Here is a 22,279-nt window from a genome sequence, read left to right as displayed (position 1 = left end):
CAGTCATCCATGCTTGGCAGTGTTAGACTATCCCTGTATGGCTCCCCATTTGTGCTTTTGTCACTGACTCAACACAAAGAGCAGTCTACTTAGTTTCATCTGAATAATTTATACCAACAAAGTAAACCAAATATCTGTAGCACTTGCTGCAGCTTCTCCAGTTTATACTAGTGTTTATGTTTAAAACGAGCAAGATGAAGTCAATGAAAGAGTTGTGATCTTATTTAACCCCGATTCACCCCTATCCTTCTACTTTTAGTCCAAGTGATCAAACTAGATAATTTCCCTTATTTTAGTGACACCAGTTAAAACAATTCATAACACTCAGGGCCCAACATGCACATTATAAGTAGTGTATTAGTAGAACTCAGCTGTGTGCTGCTGACTACAGAGTCAGACGTGGATCTCATAATAACCTGTCTCGTGCGTAAATCCCTTTGTTTTGGGTGGAGCTGTGAAACAGGTCCTTCTCATAATATAACCACTGTTATGGTCTTTCAAAATAGCACTCAAATAGTCACTTTGCGACATCTGCCCTGTCAGGGCTGTATGATGTATTCACTGTGCAGAAATATCAACAGTTGCATCATGAAGCATTATTATCCTGTGTGTCTTGTGTGTTTTCCCCTCTATCCATTTCATTCTTTTAATGGTTCTATTTACTACCAATCTTCTCCTTAACACTGTTTCTCCTGTGCTTGCCAGATGGGGCTGCTATGCGGGCCGGTGTTCAGACAGGAGACAGGATCATCAAGGTATTGTGTTCTCTGCCTCAATGTCTTTAAACTGCTAAAGTGACTGTTATTGTACAAGGTAGAGGCTCTAGACTGCCACCCGCTGGTCTTTCAGTGTATATACTCTGGATGTAATCAGATGTCAAATTGAAATCTTAAGGTTTTGGAATTCATTTTTTTAATTCTCCTGATGGTACCATTGCTGTCTTCCAGGTTAACGGGACCCTTGTTACACATTCTAATCACATAGAGGTGGTTAAGCTAATCAAATGTAAGTATCTTTGTCTGTGTTTCAGCAAAAGCCACATTTAAATAAACCTTTAAGTAAAACTGACACTTTGCTTTGATTTCTTCATCCTAGCCGGCTCCTATGTGGCCCTCACAGTATTGGGGCGTCCTCCGGGGCTCGCCCAGATCCCCTTGTCTGAAGCAGAGTCTGAAATGTTGGGCGTTAGTATTTCCTCTCCAAACTCCCCAGCAACAGAACGCCCCTACAGTCCTCTGGACCGCCTCTCCTCCACCCAGTCACCATGGGTAACCATCAGTTACTTCTTTCACCCTATTTCTATCTCTTGCCTTCCTTTTTCATCCTCCTTCATCTTGGGGATTTTCACCTGGGTTATATTTCTCTTTCTTCCGGTGAATCTCTATAACCCATAAATGCAATCGGATTACCTATATCAAAAAATAGCTTAGATACTTATTCTAATGCACAGTTCTTCCAAATGCTTTTTAACTTTCCTTTTTTTGTTTTTTCCCCAAAGGATGAAAATAGCAGCGTCTGCAACCAGAAGGTTGACATGCTGCAAAGGATGCTCTCCAAAGAGCAGCAGGAGCTGCAGGTTAGCATAACAATCACTGCCACTTAATGGCTTTCTTTATTGTAACACTGTTTTTCTTGGTAGATGTTTGCAACCGCAAGGTGATTTTCATCCTTTCATATCTAACACCTATGGAGGAATGCTGTCTGGTATTATCTGGGTTGAAAATGAAAGACTCTGCTCTCATCCATCTTTAAATAGAACATTGCTTTGGGTAGGAGACGAGCAGTGTGTGTGATAAGACCGCTGTATTCATGCGGTGAACTGAGAATTGAGGCAGTGTTTTCCAAAACATCCCACGTTTATGACCAGAGACCATATATGGCATATGTTTACCAACCTGATTGTTTACAAATAATGAGATACTTCTGGTCCTGATGGCTTGTTGATTTCCATCATCTTGTTGTAAAGGCCATGAAGGAGGAGTACAGCAGGAACCCCTCCCCCAAACTACTGAAAGACATCCAGGAAGTTAAGAAGCACATTCCTCAGCTGCAGGGGCAGATCCTCAAGGCCAGTGGGGCTTCACAGGTAAAGCCAATACCCCCCCGCTCTAACTACCTGCATACAGAAAAGAGTAGCTGGGGACAGTGATTAACCAGCAACATCTAGGCAGTATAATTTAGTGTAGTCCGTTTAGGGATGGCTCCAGACAATCAATAATCCTAATCTTTTCAGAGGATTAGGCTTTCTCTGTGGGAAGCCACTCTTTTGTGTCTGTGTGACAGCTTATTTTATTTACAGTAAACCTTGTGTTATGCATGTCAACATATGAGTCTGCTCCCACCATTTTATTTATGTTTTATGAGATTACCACAAATTACTCGTACATTTAAAACATTCAGTACTTATTACGAATGTAGCCTGATAGTCTTTAACATGTTTTACACTGGACATTTTAAATCATGTTGTGTGTAATAAGGTTGTTCATAATAAATAACACATTCTGTGTTTACACAAATCCGTAGGAGGCTGTTCCAGGTGGTGATGCAGACGATGAGAGGGAGCACACTCCCGCCTCTAAGGGAGACAACAGCACAGAGCTGTCCTGGAGAAACTCTCCTGTAAGTCGTCAGCACCAGGGCTGTACCATTTGGAAAAATAACCAACTGCAATCATTATGACTGCTATTGAAATTGCGATATTATTCACAATATTTAAGGGGTTTAATCACGTCCGCGTTCTAATTCTCAATATCATTGAAAACGTACTATTGATTTTTTTAGAGGATCTGCACCAAAAGCCTGTAGAATATTGTAGACCGGGACTTATCTGCAGCACCACAGTACTCCATTTTCCAATTTTGTTAACATTTAGATAAATAGTGCAGCCCTAGTCACCACTACTATCCAACATCATTTAAATGTATCACTGAACTTATCATGAAACCTTTGTTCAGAGACTAGGTAGCTTTAGGGCAATACATTAATGTCCTCATGCTAATTTAGATGAATCAGTCTTAACTAGCCCTGCTTAGCTTCGGTTATGATACTTTCTTGTATTGTAGTTTTTAGGATAATTATTTTATTAATTTTACATTGATTCAGAATCTAATGCTGTGTTACATCCCTCCTCAGATATCTCGCATTTTCGGGCCTGGATCTCCAGAGAGTCTCTACCAAAGAGGGTCATCCTGCCCCAGCCCCAAGAGCACCGCCAGGAACAGCTTCAACTCCTGCCACTCCCCGGAGGCCGAGGACACCACTGACTTGGTAAATATACTAATTGACCTAGTGCAAATTCTGCGTAAGAAATTCACTTTTTCACTCTCTCTACTGGTGTAAATGTGTTATTTGCATTTTTTTCAGCATGCATTATAGGGCTATTATTTTATGTTGATTAATAATTTATCTTAGAGCTACTAAACCCCACATTTAGTTGGGTTATCAATGTTTAAATGGAAATGTTTTCTTTTGAAAACACTAGTTCTACATGTGCTCCGTCTTTTCCCCAGGACTCTCTGTCTCCTACCACAGTCAGCAGTCCCACTTCCGCTCGCCTTGTCTCGCAAATCATTGGAGCTGAGGACGACTATTTTGATTCAGACCAGGAGCAGGTACTCTACCACAAAGCAATCTAAATATCTGTCAATCATAATACTGCAATGGCTGGCATATTCATGTATTTAAAATTAATATAAACTTTTCTTGGCAAATAACCATTTTTTCAAACTTGTGTCCTATGTGAAGTCAGCAAAGATAACCAGAGTGCAAACTGTTTGATTTAAATTGATTTTGTTTCAGACGAATGGCCAGTGTAACAGCTTTAACAACATCGAGCAGCTCAAGTCTCGTCCCGCCCACCTCGCAGCGTTCCTTCACCACGTCTTCTCTCAGTTCGACCCTGCTCCTGTGGTAAGACCCTCTCCTGTCACAATATTTTCTGTGTTATTCTCCTCTTCTCATGCATCCTGACAGACACTACAGCTCACTTATTTATTTGTTATCTTATATCCTCAGCTGTGCTACCTCTATGCTGACTTCTACAAGCAGACCAACTCCAAAGAAACCAGACGGGTGTTCATGGACTTCCACAACTTCTTCATTGCCAGTGGAGCAGTGAGTACACTCCTGGACTCGGACTCGAGTCGGACTCGACTGCCGATTTTCGGGACTCGTGACTCGACTCGGACTCGCGCACTGATTGACGTGACTCGGTCTTGGACTCGTGAATTCTCGCGCACGGTGACTCGTGACTCGACTCGGACTCGCACACTGATTGACGCGACTCGGTCTTGGACTCGTGAATTCTCGCGCACGGTGACTCGTAACTCGACTCGGACTCGCACACTGATTGACGCGACTCGGCCTTGGACTCGTGAATTTTCGCGCACGATGACTTGGACTCGGACTCGTGAATGTTTCCCCCACGATGACTCGGACTCGACTTGTACATTGACGCTCCGACTTGGACTCGGACTCGAGCAAGTTTTTTCTGGAGTCTGATGTCCTCTATCCTGGCGTGTGCACCTGCGAGGCGAGTTCACGTACTGGGCCCAGCTATTCCAGTCTAGAGATGTCCAGAGACACACCCCGCATCGTGCTGTATGCTTTCACACATTCTGCTTCCACATTGGGAAAGAGCAGCGCAAAATGCTCGTTATGTGGAAAAAAGATTGAAGAGAAGGCTCCATAACACATTACTCTAAGGATCGAGTTCAGACATATAGGCTGTCTTGAACACTATCATCCGAGTAATGTGATCTAATCAATAAATAAAGATTCAGCCGATAACACGAAAGCACATGGCTACTTAACATGCAGAATATCATCATTTTGCATGCTAAGTAGCCATGTGCTTTCTGGGGCTTAATCTTTATTGATAGAATTTAAACATTCACTATAATAATTGTAGCGTCCCCGGCTGAATGATGGTCAGACTCTCCAACTGATGGTATCTGTTTATTGCACACCCTTGCTTTTATACAATCATTACCAACGTAAGAGCTTGTGCCCTTATCAGCCAGGTGCTAAAAACCCAATGTAACTATTTAGTATATGTTAATTTATTCGTCATTTATCCGTCATTATACATGTGTGTTTACACTGCTCCGTTGTCCATTGACTTCCGGTAAAAGTTCCTTCAAAATAAGAGTCCGGATCTTATAACTATCAAAATAAAAGTGCAAAACGAAAACTTTACCATAAGAAAATATTAGCATACAAATATAATCACTTCTCTAAAAGGTAACTCATTTTAAATATAGTTAGACATATTAAAAGTCATTTACAATAATATAAATAATAATATTAATATGAATATTATTAATAAGCTTTATATTTGTATAGCACCTATTACAAGAATTGTAGCCAAACTCGCTTCACAGCAGTTCAATAGACACATTAGTATAACATGACAGGATAAAGGCAATGTAGAGGAGCAGCTACATTTCAACACATATATCCACTAAGATTAATACATGAAGACTTGTGACTCAGACTCGACTCGGACACTCCTTGGGTGACTCAGACTCGACTCCGACTCTCCCTAGGTGACTCAGACTTGGACTCGGACTTGAAAAGTGGGGACTCGAGAGTGACTTGGACTCGTGAATTGGTGACTTGACTACAACACTGGTACACTCTTTGTTCTGCACAGGGAAATATATCTCTATCCATAATCTATAAATGTTATCACTGATTCCATTTTGACAAGAACACATGAAATGCATTTCACCACATGTTTAAAATTACATATTTTGTCAGAACACAGGATCAAAAACCAAATGTACAGGTTCAAAAAGGGTGTTTTCATTTTTAATAATTACATTTATAAGTGATCTTGAGTGCTTTGATATATTGTCTCTACTGACATTGACATTAAATCCAGTTTGTTCTTGAAGTATAAAACATTATTATTTATTTATTTTTCAGAATCTGAAAGTCGCTGTTCCTGAATCCATCTCTATGGATCTCGGTTAGTATTTCATGCTGTGCTTCATTTGGTTGTCTGCTCACTGTCATTTTCAATAGGCAATTTACCTAGTTTACCTTTTGTACATCTGAGGCCATCCTCATTACACAGTCCTGTGAGCCATGCACACTCCCAACTAAGGTGTTAAGAAATCAAATGCTCTGATGGTTTGGAAACAATTGCTTAACCTTAACGGCGCATATTAAGTGTGCACTTGAAATAATTCCCTTTAGACTTGGCAGTACAGTATAGTTTAGTGTGTGTGTGTGTGTGTGTGTGTGTGTGTGTTTGCAGACCGGCGGCGGACAGAACTGATCCCTGAGGAAATAAACAGACAACACGTTCAAACGCTGCAGGACTCTCTGCTCCCAGAAATACAGAAGAACCTTGAGGATTTCAGGTAAAGTTTTTATTTTCTATGCTGGGTAGGTTCTGCAATTGAGAATGTGGTTCACTCATTGAGCAAATGTTAAAAAGGGGATTATGCACCTAACCCCAGTATTTCACGTGTTGGCACATGCAGGCAGAAGCGCAGTATGGGCCTCACCGTGGCTGAAGTGGAGCTGTCCCGACTGGACCAAGAGGGAGTCAGAGACCGGGTCACTCTGGAGCGAGAGCGTTCATACGCAGAGAACATCATCACCAAGATAGAGGATATCCTGTAAGTAGCATGACACACAGTTTCATAACACACATATAGACTTGTGCTGTGATAAGTGTTTACACATATTTCATGTTTTTAACCATTTTCAGCCATTAAGACTTTTCTTCTGTGTATTGTTTATAGGTTAACTACTCACACAACAGAGGAGGAGAGATGGTAAGCACACCTATATTGTGGAGCATTTTGTTTATTGATATAGAGATAATAACTCAAAGCATATGATGGGGATCATTCAGGACTTCAGGGGCTTTCATGGCCCTTCAAACTATCTGTGTTGTCATTGCATTTACAGTCTGTAATGTGTCTTAAATAACTTATTTTATTAGTTCATTAGACTTCTTTGAATGTATTATTGAAAACATCTTGTGCTAAATGAATAATATATGTCAATGGTAGTCATTTTTTAAGTAAAGCCTTTGATGTTCCCGCCAAGAACACACAACACATTGGTATCATCCAGGCCCCATTCTACATTCCCTACAGTTTACAAATTAAACACCGAGGCAGTCTCTTAAAAAAACATGTAATTTATGCAGTGTGTTTGTATTCAATAATTTAAAAGTGTGACTGATTGAACATTCTTGTTTGAAACACCATATGGTCACAGCACAACCCAGATGGTTTGTGTAGAAAACCGACGAAAAGGACTGGCATGACATATGGTGCAAGTCACAATATGGACACTTCGAATTCCTGCATCCTGTTGTTTTGTCGGTTTGTATTGAAATTGTAGCAACTAAACTCAAGTGTTGTCACTTTTGTTTTCCATTTAGCACTACAATGCAGTATGTCATCTATACATATATGAAGCTCCTTGGTGTGAGGGTCAAGGAACCTCGCAGTCTGGAGTCCAAACGGGTCAGGATCAACTTTCTTCCCAAGATCAAGGTAATATAACGTCACAACAATACATTTCTATCACAATACGCCTCTGCCTTTCTCTATCCATCTCTTTCTCTCTGTTTATCATCTACCTGACACTTCCCTTGTTTTAATAAAACACAGAAAAGCATCAAGACAGAAAAGGAGGGAGAAGAGAAGGTGAAGAAACCCAGATTTCCCAGTATCCTTGGACCTCAGCGTCGGCCTAGCCGTGTTGAAACAACATCAGGTGAGTTAGGACTTTTAAGGAATTGAATAGAAACAATGATACGATTTTAAAATCGTTATCAAATTTGATTCCGCCTTTCTCTTTTTCAGTGGGAAAAGCGTTGGAAGGTCGCCCCCGGCCGCAGAAACAATTATCTCAGCCTTCATTGGGGGCAGCTGATCACATGGAAGCTGGCCGTCTGCGAGGCAGCCAATCCAGCGAGGGTTCTGAACTCACACACTCAATGTCTGTCAACACCTCGTCCCCAAACAGCGCCACCTACAGCTCAGACACGAGCAGAGACGCTGATATGGGTGAGCTACTGAACGATTGAACTGGATCAAATAAAAAGGCAGGAAGTGAGGATTTCTAACGTGTTGTTTCTCAGGTGGGACTCCGACCTCAGGCCCCTCCAGGCTGAGTGACGGCCTTCAGACGGACCCTCTTGATGGGCTGGTGCACTTTGACCTTTACAGCCATGACCCGCTGCAAGAGGATGACAGAGAAAGCGACAGGTGCATTTACAGGCTCATTTACACTAACACCTCTGCTTCCTTACATTGAATATATTTATGTTTAACATTGATTTTACCGTTAATATTTGTTGTAGGGCCCACGAGGGAACACCAAAGACCATAAGAAGGTGAGGAGGACACCTGTTTATTTGAAAATGAATATCTAATAAAATAAGGAGTGGTGGTATTTTAGAAGCCAGATGAAAAGCTGACTTCCCGTCTTGCCCTAGGATTGAGGGACTGCTTGCAGCTGACGTTCAGAGCGAGGACGACCAGGGAACGGACTCAGAGCACGACCCTCCCAACTGGCAGCAGCTGGTGGGGCGAGAGGTCCTAGCAGGTCTCAGGCCTCAGGAAATCAAGAGACAGGAAGTCATCAATGGTGAGGACATGGCTTACCCCTTCACATTGTTTGACAATTCAATAAAGCCAAATCTATTTTCAAAGAATACAAAATGAGTAAAAGGGAGGAGACGGAGATATGCAGCGGGGGCATCTGTTGGGATCAGACCCAAGTTGCTGTCAAATAGTTCATCATGTTGAGCCGTGCAAATGCTCTGCCATCTTGGATTAACATCTTGCCTTGTGTCTACAGAGCTGTTCTATACAGAGCGTGCGCATGTGAGGATGCTGAGAGTTTTGGACCATGTTTTCTTCCAGAAGCTCTCCAAAGAGTCCATCCTGCCTCCTGCAGACATCAAGAACATCTTCACTAACCTGGACGAGATTCTACAGCTGCATGGTACACACACACACACACACACCCTGACATCTATCACAGAATATAGGCCTTTAATATGAACATGAATATGAATTTTAAAACAAACAGGCAGCATTACACACAGTACTCACAATTTCATGTTGTATTCTTCATCTTTGTTATCTTATATACACACATGCAGACACACAAACACGCAGTGACTGTCAATTTGGGGCTCTCCTTTGAATTTCAGCTTCAATACTGGAGCAAATGGCAGCTGTTCGGAAGAGAAATGAGTCTTCGGTAATTGATCAGATAGGAGACGACTTGCTCTCCTGGGTGAGTACAATTCTCTGGCTGAAATTGTATTTCCCCTTTCAAACATTTTCTTATATTGAATACATTTTCAAGATGACTGATGTGGTGTGAAAAAATACATTTTGCACAAAGAAATTGAACTGTTGCCCAAAATTGCTTCATAGCCTAAATTGTGCTCATTTAAAAAAAAATGTCATGTGCACCTGAAAATATTTATATACAGTTTATATATACTAGAGAAGGAGTTAACATAAAATACTATAAATCTTATACCAAAATCCCAAAAGACAAGACCTTAGACATGCGGCAAAAAAACACTCTGCAGAGTAATTACAGCGGAAGCAAGCGAGTGAAGTTGAAGCCTGTTTCTCAGTAAATGGTAATGTCAGAGCATGCCCCAGATTTGGCTGACATCTCTATATCATGTGTGATGCATTCCTGAGTTCCTGCATATCAGCTGGCAGCCTTGTCTAAAATCTCTCTATGGGGGATAAGTAGGTTAAACGGTCCCCTGAGGGTCCGAGCAATGATCTAGTCTACATTAAAACTTAAGCTGTCTCTGCTACGAGGTCGTAAGCCTGGCCCCCTTCTGGGAGTTTCTTCTCATTGTAATGGTTAAATACTAGACATTTCCATGACAACTAACCCTTACCCACATCGACTGATCACCGTCTCTGTCCTGTGCCGTCTTGTGTTGGGTTGTCACAGTTCGGCGGGGGAGAGGAGGAGAAGATCAAGAAGGCGGTGGGGACGTTCTGCAGCAACCAGCCTTTTGCTCTGGAAATCATCAAAACCAAGCAGAAGAAGGACTCGCGCTTTACTTCCTTCGTCCAGGTACCGACTACAGGCTTTCAAAATTGTTGCTACATTTACGTATTCTCCATGTTTACTTGTTAAACGATATATCTTGTTAAGTGACAGCTGAACTTCACACAAACTCTTTTTTTCTTTTATTGTTGCTTTGTAGGAGGCAGAGAGTAACAGACAGTGTCGCCGACTGCAGCTTAAAGACATCATTCCTGTGGAGATGCAGCGGCTCACCAAGTACCCCCTGCTGCTAGAAAACATCGCCAAGTACACAGGTGCTGAAATGTTGCCTTACTAATCAGAGTTCCTTCACAACAGCTTGCAGTGACGATTATTATGCACCATCGAATCCACATTCAAACTGTGTCGGACTGTCTTTGATGTAACAGGGATTGAAAACACAACTCTTGAATAAACCAAAAATAATGCATGGGGAAATTTGGCATTTTAAGTAATGGTAGGATTGGTTTCTTTTCACGATTATTATTTTAAGTTTACCGATTATTTTCTTGATTTATTGTTTGTGGTGTAGAATAACATTTCCCATTACAAGTTCCCAGAGTCCAATGTTTAAATGACTCCCTGAAGAGTGGAAAAACAAGTCAATATTCACAAGTCGAAAGCAGCGAATTGATGCCTAAACAATTACGTAATTGTTATTTAATTTTCTGACGTTGGTCTAAGTCTGCAGCTTCATTAAAGACTATAAATGGACTCAGTGTAGCACCTGCCAGATAAGACCCTTATTCTGGCTCATGAAGCGCATGAAGCCTTACTGACGTCATCATGCCTTGCAGGAGGAATGTGTGCATTCATACAAACCACTTTTCAAAAACTTCAAAGTCTGTTCCACTCAGTCACAAATACTTCAATTACTGAACCTGTCACAAGGAGAGAAATTGTGATCTACTTTTAAAAATCGCATTTGCAAACCACTATTATTATTCTCTCCATTCTATCTTATTGCCTAGTGTTTTAGACTTTGTCTGCACTGCTGCAACCCGCCTGCATGGGAAGATTTCTATTATTTCTTCCAGCTCTTTTTTCTGTGATCCTAAAGTCAATTACATTCTGTGAGTCAATGTTTTCAATATGGAAACTAGTTGACTCATCTTGGAGTAACCATGGAAACGGGTAATAACGGAATATTTGGAATGTTTGCCTTTCCTATTCTGATTGCTATAAAAAGCAAAAGATACAATTTGAACTTTTGAGATGGAAGAAAATGAATAAAAATGAAGTCTTGAGTCTCTGTGGCAACGTGCCAGTTATTAGTGAAATACAGAGACAAATGGCAAGATTTGCATTTTAATGATCCTCGAGCAGTGCGCGTTTCGGGAAATGTCTCCCATTATTTGGTCCATCATTTTAGTCTTGGCTGGGTTTAGTTCTCACACGGAGAGAATGCACTAATGATAATCTATAACCAGCTATTATGGGATCTTAATTCCCCCCTGCTTTATCATATTTCTTGGGAACAATGGTGTGTTAATGGACAGAGGAAATATCAATTTGCCGGACAGCCCCCCACAGAACTGAGTCCTTACCTCTTTTTTGAATGTCATTCAGACAACACAGTGGAGAAGGACAAAGTGAAGCAGGCGGCAGACTGCTGCAGAAAGATCCTCAATCACGTCAACCAGGCTGTGAAGGAATCTGAGGACAAGCAGGTAGGATGTTTTTAAAAAATCTCCTTTCCCTTTCACACCAGGCCCTCGACTTTTCTCTTCAGTCTCATCCCAAGTCCTCCCTTTTTTTTTCCTCTCCACCACAATTTATTTTTTTACTGCTCCCCAGGCAGTGGCTCCCTTTTTTAAGGAGTGCTTTCTTATCCTCTTTCCTATTTCTCTCCGTCTGTCCTCTAGAGGCTGGAGGACTATCAGAGAAGATTGGACCTCTCCTCTCTGAAGCAGACAGACAACCCCGTGATCCTTGAGCTAAAGGTGAGTTATATACAGGACCCTCTCAGCTTCAGTTTAAGCACACTCACTTGGTGTACACCCACGCTCGCTGTTTGAAATATACGCTTGGCACAAAGGGAGTGCAATGTGGAAATGGCCTCATGGATAAGCTTAACTCTTTATCGTCCTACCCTCTTCAGAATTTGGATTTAACCAAGAGAACCATGGTGCATGAGGGACCGCTGTCATGGAAAGTGAACAAGGACAAGACTATCGGTTTGTAATCGGCACATTATAAGAGATTAATTTACTGTAATTTAGATACTTCTGCCAAATATTAAATCCAAGTATCCTCTGTGTTTCCTTTCAGAGTTGTACACACTCCTCCTGCAGGACATTCTGGTCCTGCTACAGAAACAAGATGAGCGGCTGATCCTGAAGTGTCACAGTAAAAACCTGGCCGGCACGGCAGACACCAAACACATCTTCAGCCCCATCATCAAACTCAACACTGTGCTGGTGCGCTCTGTGGCAACAGGTCAGTTCACACCAGCCTACTTTCTGTTTTACAACTTAAAAAATGGAAACACAATTAGTTGATATGCACTGATCAGAAACAACGATCAATAACCCCTCACTATACAACATCCAATTCTTTTTGGGCATATATTACTGTCGAACAAACTGCCTGAGGATATTAGGCTTAGGCAAAATTAGATACATCCATTATATCCCTTTCAAAATAACGATTGTATGTGAATCACTCCCTATGCACTATGCAAGTTGATAATTGCACCTCTCTTAATTAGTTTAGTTTGCTGATTTGTATTTGTTTTCCTCCTGTATTTCCTTTTACTGTTGCTCTCGTTGGGTTTATTGTACTTTGTACACATGGTTTAAAGAAAGTCTTATCCACACTCTTTGTTGCCAGACCACAAGTCCTTCTTCGTCCTGTCCATGTCAGAAAACGGAGCCCAGATCTATGAGCTGATGGCGCCCACAGTCTCAGATCAGAAAACGTAAGCATGAGTTCCTTTTAGATTGATCACTTATAATTGTACTGCTCTAGTGGTCAAATGGGCTAATAACTCTATTCTTTTCCCCTTGAACAAAGGTGGCAGCGTCTAATCACCCAGAGAGCTGATGCCATGAAAGTCAAACCTCACAGCGTCATACCATTACCTCAGACTGAGTATGTTGTCTTTCTAATTTGATCAGATGATACGCAGGATTAAAGCTTGTTTGTTACATAAGATGTTGTTGTATGCCAGTGGGGAGAGGGATGGAGTGGAGACCATCACAGCGGGGGTTTCCAGGCTGAGTCGAGATGCAGACCGCACGTCCACCGGCAGCACCCAGTCCACAGGTAGCTGCGGAAACATGTCTCTCCCTCTGCATTACTTTAAATATTCCACTCTACTCAACTGTGTAGATAATCCTTCTCCTATTAAACCCCCTCAGATAAAGAGAGCAGTCCAGCCCCTAGAAGCGTGACGAGTTCTCTACCAGGTAATAATCCATTTGAGGGAGTAAAGGCAGAGGAAGAAGAGGAGGAGGAAGGTTTTGTGGACCCAGAGCTTCCTTACCGAGTGGCTGAAAATGTCAAAGAAGGAGACTCGTTTAACAGGTTTCCCTCCAGAGCAGATGAAGCACTGAAAACATGTAAGCACACAGTCAGTCAAAATAAAGTGATATTGTGTGTTATTTAAAAAATCATAACCCTCCGTCCTCACCTGCCGCAGTGGCAGCATTAAAGCAGGTGTTGGTGACCCAGCTGATGTCCCAGGAGGCCTTGGAGCAAACCAAACGCTCCACGGGGGCTCGTCTCCTCAGGACCACCTCGCTGCGGACCCCCGTGGACAGCCGAGCGCGGGTGATGGTCCACAACGGCTCAGAAAAGAACAGCTCCCAGACAGAGGACCCCGCTCAGGACCTGGGCTCTGGAGACACGGGCTTCTTTGATTCTCCTGAAGATTATGGTGAGCCTGGACAGCGGGAACAAATGATTTGCCATTATCCGTACGCTCTAGGTTTAAATGGATTCCAGGGTGTCCGCGGGGTCTTAAAAAGTATTAAAAGTTGAAGATTAAGGCTATTAAAAAAAATATAAAAAGTATTAAACGGCATTTTCCAAGGTATTACATTTTGTAGCTTGTTTTCAATAAGTATATAAATTGTCCAAAGAGGTTGTATTCTACAGTCTGCCTGAATGTAATCATTGCGTAGGTGTGTAGTGTGATTCTGTGTAGTTTATTTATGGCATCCCGTTGGATTGGACGTCATCTGAACAGGACATCGCACGCTCACTGCTTGATAGCGCGCGAAGGTCCGTTTACGCCGGTTGTTAAACAACATCGTTATGGGGAAATGCAAGTTTGCGTCCAAATGGTTGGAAGATAAGGAGGAAGGACATTCAATACTGTATATAGTAAATGTGAGGTAAAGTGTGTCGCCAATGTAACCGGTTAAAACAACTCGAAGTGGCGATGAGGTCTTAAAATGTATGGAAAGGGTCTTGAAAAGGTCTTAAAAAGGTCTTCCATTTGACTTCAGGATTCCTGCATATACCCTGGATCCTCACCTCACATTATTGGTGCAAATATAGCCAAACAAAAAGCAGGAGTAAAGTAACATGTGCATTTCTTTAAACCTGTAGTCCTAGGGTTTGGCTAACACTTAATCCCAATGGCCCAATATCAAAGTCAACTTTATTGTCAATCTTCCAGTTTGTGTGTACAGACAGAGAGATCGAAGTACCGTTTCCCACAATCCCGAATATAAAAACAAATGTATATACAAATATGTGTGCAAATATGTATATATATATATATACACAGAATCAAAGACACATTTTTACATGTGCACACATTAAGACCTAAATAAAAAAACACAACAATCAATACAAAATAACAGTCACTTCAATATTTGAGAATTAGTGCAAAATTGTACATAGAATGTGCATTATTGCCAGATTGTCAATATGGTGTCCCAGCTGATGCAATCATTCTGCAAGAGAGTCTGTAGTGTGTTGTATCCCTGTACAGTACTGCCATTGAACAAACCAAGCACGTTTGTTTTGAACTCACCTTTAAATCCACCTTTAGTCATTGTGAGGTGCAGCTTTCTCAGTGCTCTTTCTCTTTCCCTGATCCTCCATTTTTCTTTTACAGCATTAGTAATAAAAGGCTTCTTTGAAATCTCTCAGCAGGGTATTTAGTCCTGGAGGGGTACGGCGGCCCAGGGGAGAGCAGCACAGACGATGACATCCTGGCATCAAACACAGGGAAGCAGCTGAGATCCTCACAGGGCTGCGCCGCCGACTCGGGCATCAACCTGAGGTTTTCTTCAGCGTCACAGGCCGGCAGCCTCTCCTCTTTCAGCAGACAGGTCTTGTCTCACCTTAGAAACCTTCAGGCCAACCTCAATTATCTGAAGGTATTTCACAGTCACTGACTCACCAGCACATGATCCTATAGATCCACTTTGCTGATACATTGTGGTGATTTGAATTGCCTGATCTCACTGTGAATGGTTTCTCTTTCAGGACGTCGAGGCCAAGTACAATAATGTAATACGCCAAAGGCCAGAGAGGTCAGCAGCAGACACGGATGGAAACAAAGGTATATCACTTTGTGCTCAGTGGCAACGTATGAATAAATAGATTTGAATATGTGGATAACTCCCTTTTTCTGATCCTACGCCTAATTTCTTTTCCCCCCCAGATAAGAGATAGTTGATGTCCGTACCACAGCTTTTGGCTTTGGTCCCAAAGAGGAAGTACCGCTACTTCTTGTGTCCTGGACTTTTCTGGACACCCTATAAGCTTGTCCTCTCACTGCTGAGTCCCCCCTTTTTTTTTTTTTCATCGCCAACGGATGCCACAGAGAATGAGAGACTGAGTGTGAGCAGAAACGCTTGAAGGGTGGAGTCATCTTTTTGTGATGCTGCCCCCCCCCCCTCCCCCTCCATCAGCACAAGGCAATCAGGAAAGTGGGATTGCCCCCAAAAACCTCACCCTTCCACCACCTAACACCCATTTCCCCCAGACCTCCCTGCAAGAAACAGAACTGATACCAAAATGTACAAAGATGTGTGTTTAGAATATATATATATATATGAAACACAAAACAAGAAAAGGAAAATTTTAAGATAATGTATTAAGATTTTTTTTATCCCAAGATGTATTTATTTTCTTTCTTTTCATTTTTTTTTTTAAGTGTTTCCCACATTGCTTGCATGCTTTTGGCCATGGTGTTACCTTTTTGGCTGCTTTTCCTGCTTCAGTCACACAGTGTTGGGTGCACGCTAGCATACAAGCACGCTAGCCTAGTAGCCTAGCGTACCCTGATGAAGTGGCGGGAATATATTCAGACTGATAGAGGCCAGAGTTGCACTGGTGATGGATAGATCCCATTGTGTTAAAAAAAAAACTCTTGAATTGTGTTATAATCTAGAATTTCAGATAAATTCTAGGTGGTGTTAACTAGAATGAAGAGTCTGAAGGCTCTGATCTGGTCCTGTTGCATTTTCGTGCTGCCTCCTTCCTCCTCCTCACTGTGAGGGGTACTTCGCCTCTCATCTGCTCCTCTTCTCCTCTGCGTGTGATTCTCCCTCTTCTTTTCCCTGTATACACTTATGGGTGTCATTCTTCTCCTTTATTTTTCCTCCTGGCCCAGTAGCTTTCATACTTATTCATCCCCTCCCACACTCTATATGTCATGCTTCCTCATCTCTTGGGTATTTTTGCCCCGTTCCCCTTCTTCTACAATGAGCGCTCCTGCTCCTTCTGTATCGACTCCTGACAGAAATGCCGCTTCTTTCCGCTGCTGTTGGCATTGCTGATCTGACTGCCTGATATTCTAATAATGTCATGAAGTTCAACATATGTACAATGATCAAGTTGGAAGGTTATGCATAACTTTAATAAATAAATGGTGCCATGACACATTCAAAAAGAAAAATCTAACCAGTTTTTTTGGGGGGGGGACATTTTCTTGCAAAAATATAAAGTGATCACATTGTCAGGATTCTACAGCACTGGTTGACTTATGGTATTTGGCAAGGGCAACCACACCCCCGGTGCCCCCAACTGGTATAAGTGGTCAAAGTGCCCTTTTGGGGGTCTCTCGAGGGTTTCCTTCCAGGGGAGAAAGTCTGATAAAGTGCCTGCCCTTTACGCTTTCTTTCCGCCCTAGCCGAAGTGATGGTCAGTAAAACATTTTACTTGTACAGCTATTATTGAATGACAGTTTCAGTAATGGAGAAATGATTAATGACCATTTTTCTTTACTTAAAATACGAAGATAAAGATCAAGGACACTTGAGCATTAGTCATGATGGATCAGCAAGTGTCTTATAAAGTCTACTTCTCCTGGCTGAGTTATAGTTCCTGTTGATCAGAGGCATTGATGTATGCCAGTATAATAAAACTTAACTATGTCCACTGGTCGTATGTGCTGATGTATTGTCGTTAACTGGATCGCATGGCATACGTTTTCTCAGATTGATCTCATCATGTCTTTGTTATGCTTTGATGAGATGTCACCTCCATACATCCTCACGTAAGATTTAATGTTAGCAATTTCTCCTAATATAATCACTTTTTACAAGGTGTCATAGGTCGCAATTCATTAATTAAGCTTAAAATAGCTATGTAATTACCTGCCTTGTCTAAAAGCTTTATATTTAAACCTGCAGGAAGGGATTAATTTAGCCACTTCTGTGTCGCAGGAAGAAAAGTAAGAAAAACCCTACGGGAACCATGTTTGCAAACAGGAATAAGTATAATATATTTACTATTATAAGTCTGTGTTTTGGGCTCCACTAACTGTTAACTATGAGGGACACATCTGGCTATTAAGCTTCAAACTGCAGCACTATTCTGTTTACCAGATGTTAGCTGTTCGTGGCCAACTTTGTCTGCAGTTCAGTACTCTGCAGTCAGTGTACAGCGGGTTCATTCCCACAGAAAACAGCTGTCAAAAACAATGCTGTAATTAACATGTTGGAAGTTGTCTTAAGTCTCTAATAAGGCTTTTGAACTTTCCCTGTCAAATCTGCTGTTGTATCCAATGCTAACGCTGAGGTGTCTTTAGTATTTCATTGTCTTGTTTTTTAAACTTACCACACTCCCTTTGCTGTATGCTAAAATCGCAATCTCTACCATGTTTTTGTTGACTACTATTTGCAAGTGAATTAGTAGCTATTTAGGAGTATTAGTCAGTAATGTAAGTAACTGTGTGTTGCATTGCAGTTGGCAGATATTCATTGTGTTGTTAATGAATGCATGGCTTGAACTTAAGGCATTTGAAAGACGACCTATTCTATGTCAGTGACCAAAAACTGAATGACACAGAGGATGTTAAGCATGTTTATGCATTGAAGCCGTTTCAAAATGTAAACTGTGTTTCTGGACAGCATGGGCATTTTAATTTGATCCTTTTAGTCTGATGTCGAGAATTTCCTTTGACCTTAACGGACTAAAATGTTTATTGTGTACATTTGGCCTCACTAAATGTCAGGAGGGGGAGACTATTTCCCTCATCAGAGAGAGCTTTGATGAAGCACATCAGAGAAGGTGATGATCATAACCAGCAGATGGCAAACTTTCACCATTAAACATCCAGTCAGGCAGACCCACCCTGAAACCTGCAGTGACATCAGTGTTTTAAATATTAAGTACCCAAAACATTTAACTCTAGTGACTAATAAATGGAGAATTCATCCAGTTTGCCTCCGTAATTCGACAAATGTGTGGTCAAGCATCCCACACAGGACATGTTTTGTGGATTGTCGAGGCTTACTATAATAGTGGAGTTACATCAGAGGTATGCCTGACAGTGATTTTGCTCAGTGGGTCTGAGTGGAAAGCAGGAGGACGCCTCACAGTCTGAGTGACATGTTCCCTCCTTTCCTCTCCCCTTCATCCCCAACTGTAGGCATGCTGCAGCGAAACAGAGAAAGAGGGGATGGATAAGGAGACAGAGAGAGAGGGTATGCTTTGAGGAGACAATGAGAAGCCTGTCAAGCTATGAATGGAAAATGGGGGGGGGGGAAGAAGAGTTGAACAATTAAGAGGAAAAGATAGGTAGCAGAGGGTGGGATAAAGACACAGGGAGGATGGTGAGAGGACAGAGGCAGGAGAGGGGACATTAAATAATTGTCTCTTCTTTTTTTCACATGCCCCTGTCACCGAGCTAATTGGAGTGGCAAAGATGAGAGAGGTGTCAGTCACATCAGAGCCTTTCAGGAGGGCAGTGTGTGTCATGCTCCGATGAGACGAGCTTCTCTCCTCCTCCTCCTCCTCCTCCCTCTGCCATGCTGTGAGTCAGGCAGGAAAATGAATCAAAAGCCAATAATTGCATTGTTGTTTTTCACCCAAAATGTTGTGTCATCCTTTAAATATAGTATTGAGTAAGAACAAAAAAGGTTCACCCTTCACATGTTTCCAGATACTGATTTGCATACATGTTGACTACATATTAAATGCTGAAAATCAAGTAGAAGATTGGATGTGTTTACCTGCTACTGTGTACCACAAAAAGAGTCACGGGTGATTATAGTGGAGCGCATCATTACGTTTGTTGGCATGGGGATTAAATCAAAGATATGGATGCTTGACTAAATAATTCACCTGTGACAGGAAACAAACAAGGAGAATCTCCCAAAACAGCTTTGCAAGCTATAAACATACACATATGTGTGCCTGTATCTGCCCCAAAATAATTTCCAATCAATATGATAATGCATGCTGATGTTTCAGGTGTTATATATTTACACCCCAGCCTGTCTATCTGCAGCCAATGCACGACTCTAAGGCATTGAAACTCCGTTGACTGGTGCTGTTGTAACAGAGATGTATTCAGTGTTAAAAAGTGTCACTCAGCAAATAATGCACAGTATGGGTTTCGTCTCTATTCAGCCTGCCTCTTCTTGCTGGGGTGCAATGTTCATCAATATTCAGCCGTGTGTTTGCACTGGGATGCTCATGTGCAGCATCCTGAGCTGCTGTTCGGGCCAATATACGAACAATCACAAGTGGGATCAGCAGGAATGTGGAAGGTCAATCTCAAATCACACAACAATATAATTAGTTATATCCTCCATGGCATATGGGTAGCTTTACTACCCGAGTCACAGTGGGGTTGTTTTCCAATGCAATAAATCACTGTCTAGTTCAGCTCGTCAAAGACTATTATATTACAAACTGTGGGAAAAAAAATACATGGAGGGGGAGAATAAATTGCACTGCTGCTAAAAAGGAAAAGTTGGATTATAATAAATAAACTATTATGATGGTGATGTATTGCTTTGGCTATATTATTTTTAAGGAAGGGAAGAAGGGAAAGTGTGAAAAATATGTCTTTCTCTCCCTGCTTTGATGTAAACATTTACTTAAAGGAAATGTTATAATACACGTCAAGTATTTAAAGTGTTTAATTCAAAACCGTATTTTCACTTTATTCAAAGTCTGTCAAACTGTCAAATGCATGTCTTTCTCAAACAAGGCCACGTGATGATTGTATGTAACACAATCTCCTCAATTATAACCTGTTTCCCAAACTGGTACCCCCCCGACCTTATGGGATTGATTTTCATGCTGCACTTCTCCCCCTCCATCGAGCAGGGTGCCAATATCTGATGGATTGGACTGAAGATCAATGCGCTCTCCACAGTCTGATTAATCCACGGCCTCTCCGGAGTAATCACTGTCCCAAACACAACAATGAGCCCGGCGAGATGTGGAGAGAGAGCGGTTGTGTTAAGCCGGAGCTGAGAGATGAATGAACTGCCTCGTTCAAATGGGAGGAATATGCTAAAATCAGTGCTGCTGAAAGAGCACCGAGTCATGTATGCCAAACAATGAAAAGGATACCCATGCCTATTCAGTGGCTGTTGCTGGGACACTTGATAATCAACCTAATAAATAGGCACCTGTGACGTGGCTTGGCATTAACCCTGTCTCCTTACCACACCACACTTTGATGGAGTATCTGGGTAAAAAAGCTTGGGGTGGGCCAGCTGCCATTTTGCTTCCCGGTTTAGTCTGCTGTGAAAGAGAACCAAAGAGAGGCGTTGAGCTGTTGAGCTGTGACCTGGGACCGAGCTTAGCGTAGCTCACAGCCACAGCACAAATCGATGGCTCTTTTTTGGCAGGCGTGCTTTTGCTGATTTTGGTGACCAGCGCTGGCGAGGTACACAGCTGCTGCTCCTGTCCTAGCAGGTTGGTTGGATAGAGAGTGGGGGTCTGGAAGCATGAAAACAGAGGCTAAAAAGGGACAGGGAAACCACGTTTAGAAATGAGCACAAAGCGAGATGTTCAAAGTGTGGGTCGATAGACATATGGCTGGAGTCAGCTGCTTTGTGTTGTCCTCTGGGCATGTGATGGCTCCTCGGTTACAGCATGTGACAGCGATGAATGGAGACTGCCTCGCTGCTCCTGCCTGATGCTGGATTTGGTGGGGAGGAGAAATTAATCCGTTATTTAGCACACTTGAAATATGGAAAACCTTATTCTAAACACAAGAAGGAAGAAGACAAGACAGAAAAACACATTGTTATTTTGAAAAGTTAAGAGCTGCTCGACATGTATTCACTTTACTTCTGAGCGTGAGATGAGAAGATCTCTTCATTGTTAATGAAAAGCTACATGTGGTTATGGATGACCACTGAAAATGGAGGCATCAGACATCCCAATACAATTTTAAGCAGCTGTTTCTAAGAGCTAACAGTTTATTTAAAAAGGTAAAGTTGAAAGATTATATAAATGTTCCATTAATATTGAAAGGAGGTTGTAACATCCTCCATTATTTTTAATATCTCCTAATACAGCCAAAGTCTTGAGTCAGTAAAGTGTGAGTCACTCAGGAATCATGAGTCTTCCTTTCTTACATGGAGCGAACATGGCCTCTGTGATTGTGTAATTACTCCTGGTGAGCATGTGCAGTATAAACAGATTTTGGCAGTATTCTTTACAACCCACATCCATAATTACAACTAGCTGTCCTCTAATGCGCCACTGGTGCCTCGTCGCTAGCTGGCTTTATGTTTTAAGCATGAGCATGCATTTAACATGAGCTTTGAAGCTGAACAGGTTTGTTTTACATTGACGGTATTTGTAAGCACTGAATCGTAAAGAAGGGAAGAAACTTCAATATGTAGATGTAAGGGAGCAAAATACATTTTGTTCCAGGTATAGCTCTTCAAAAGACCAGAATCTAATTTCCTAAGGCATCCAGAGATTTCAACTGACCACAAATACATTCTACTTTTTTCTTAAACTCTCTTATTCTGATTGTATTTAAAAGTCCCCTATT

The 22,279-nt window shown here is 41.8% G+C and overlaps 1 protein-coding gene across 3 annotated transcripts in view; it reads left to right on the top strand.

The window, feature by feature from the left end:
• Positions 1-16,942, top strand: part of arhgef12a (Rho guanine nucleotide exchange factor (GEF) 12a) — a 41,504-nt gene extending 24,562 nt beyond the window's left edge. For 2 of the 3 annotated variants that reach the window (XM_034115074.1, XM_034115073.1), the window contains 36 exons: positions 706-755; positions 948-1,005; positions 1,096-1,268; positions 1,499-1,576; positions 1,967-2,086; positions 2,524-2,619; positions 3,133-3,267; positions 3,510-3,611; positions 3,799-3,909; positions 4,015-4,113; positions 5,929-5,971; positions 6,263-6,368; positions 6,492-6,629; positions 6,756-6,788; positions 7,406-7,520; positions 7,638-7,743; positions 7,833-8,036; positions 8,111-8,237; positions 8,333-8,365; positions 8,468-8,619; positions 8,833-8,979; positions 9,191-9,276; positions 9,964-10,089; positions 10,223-10,337; positions 11,632-11,732; positions 11,928-12,005; positions 12,164-12,239; positions 12,334-12,501; positions 12,895-12,982; positions 13,078-13,155; positions 13,235-13,329; positions 13,425-13,625; positions 13,706-13,942; positions 15,169-15,398; positions 15,508-15,583; positions 15,686-16,942. In XM_034115074.1, coding sequence (XP_033970965.1) covers positions 706-755; positions 948-1,005; positions 1,096-1,268; positions 1,499-1,576; positions 1,967-2,086; positions 2,524-2,619; positions 3,133-3,267; positions 3,510-3,611; positions 3,799-3,909; positions 4,015-4,113; positions 5,929-5,971; positions 6,263-6,368; positions 6,492-6,629; positions 6,756-6,788; positions 7,406-7,520; positions 7,638-7,743; positions 7,833-8,036; positions 8,111-8,237; positions 8,333-8,365; positions 8,468-8,619; positions 8,833-8,979; positions 9,191-9,276; positions 9,964-10,089; positions 10,223-10,337; positions 11,632-11,732; positions 11,928-12,005; positions 12,164-12,239; positions 12,334-12,501; positions 12,895-12,982; positions 13,078-13,155; positions 13,235-13,329; positions 13,425-13,625; positions 13,706-13,942; positions 15,169-15,398; positions 15,508-15,583; positions 15,686-15,696 — 3,992 coding nt within the window. In that variant the 3' untranslated portion in view covers positions 15,697-16,942. The remainder of the gene's footprint in view (positions 1-705; positions 756-947; positions 1,006-1,095; positions 1,269-1,498; positions 1,577-1,966; positions 2,087-2,523; positions 2,620-3,132; positions 3,268-3,509; positions 3,612-3,798; positions 3,910-4,014; positions 4,114-5,928; positions 5,972-6,262; positions 6,369-6,491; positions 6,630-6,755; positions 6,789-7,405; positions 7,521-7,637; positions 7,744-7,832; positions 8,037-8,110; positions 8,238-8,332; positions 8,366-8,467; positions 8,620-8,832; positions 8,980-9,190; positions 9,277-9,963; positions 10,090-10,222; positions 10,338-11,631; positions 11,733-11,927; positions 12,006-12,163; positions 12,240-12,333; positions 12,502-12,894; positions 12,983-13,077; positions 13,156-13,234; positions 13,330-13,424; positions 13,626-13,705; positions 13,943-15,168; positions 15,399-15,507; positions 15,584-15,685) is intronic. The other variant, XM_034115075.1, reaches the window with a different exon arrangement.
• Positions 16,943-22,279: the final 5,337 nt, after the last annotated feature.

Source organism: Trematomus bernacchii, unplaced genomic scaffold (genome assembly GCF_902827165.1).
Source record: "Trematomus bernacchii unplaced genomic scaffold, fTreBer1.1, whole genome shotgun sequence".
NCBI classification, from domain to species: Eukaryota; Metazoa; Chordata; class Actinopteri; order Perciformes; family Nototheniidae; genus Trematomus; species Trematomus bernacchii.
The sequence above is the reverse complement of the archived record's forward strand: the minus strand, read 5'-3'. Positions and strand labels throughout refer to the sequence as shown.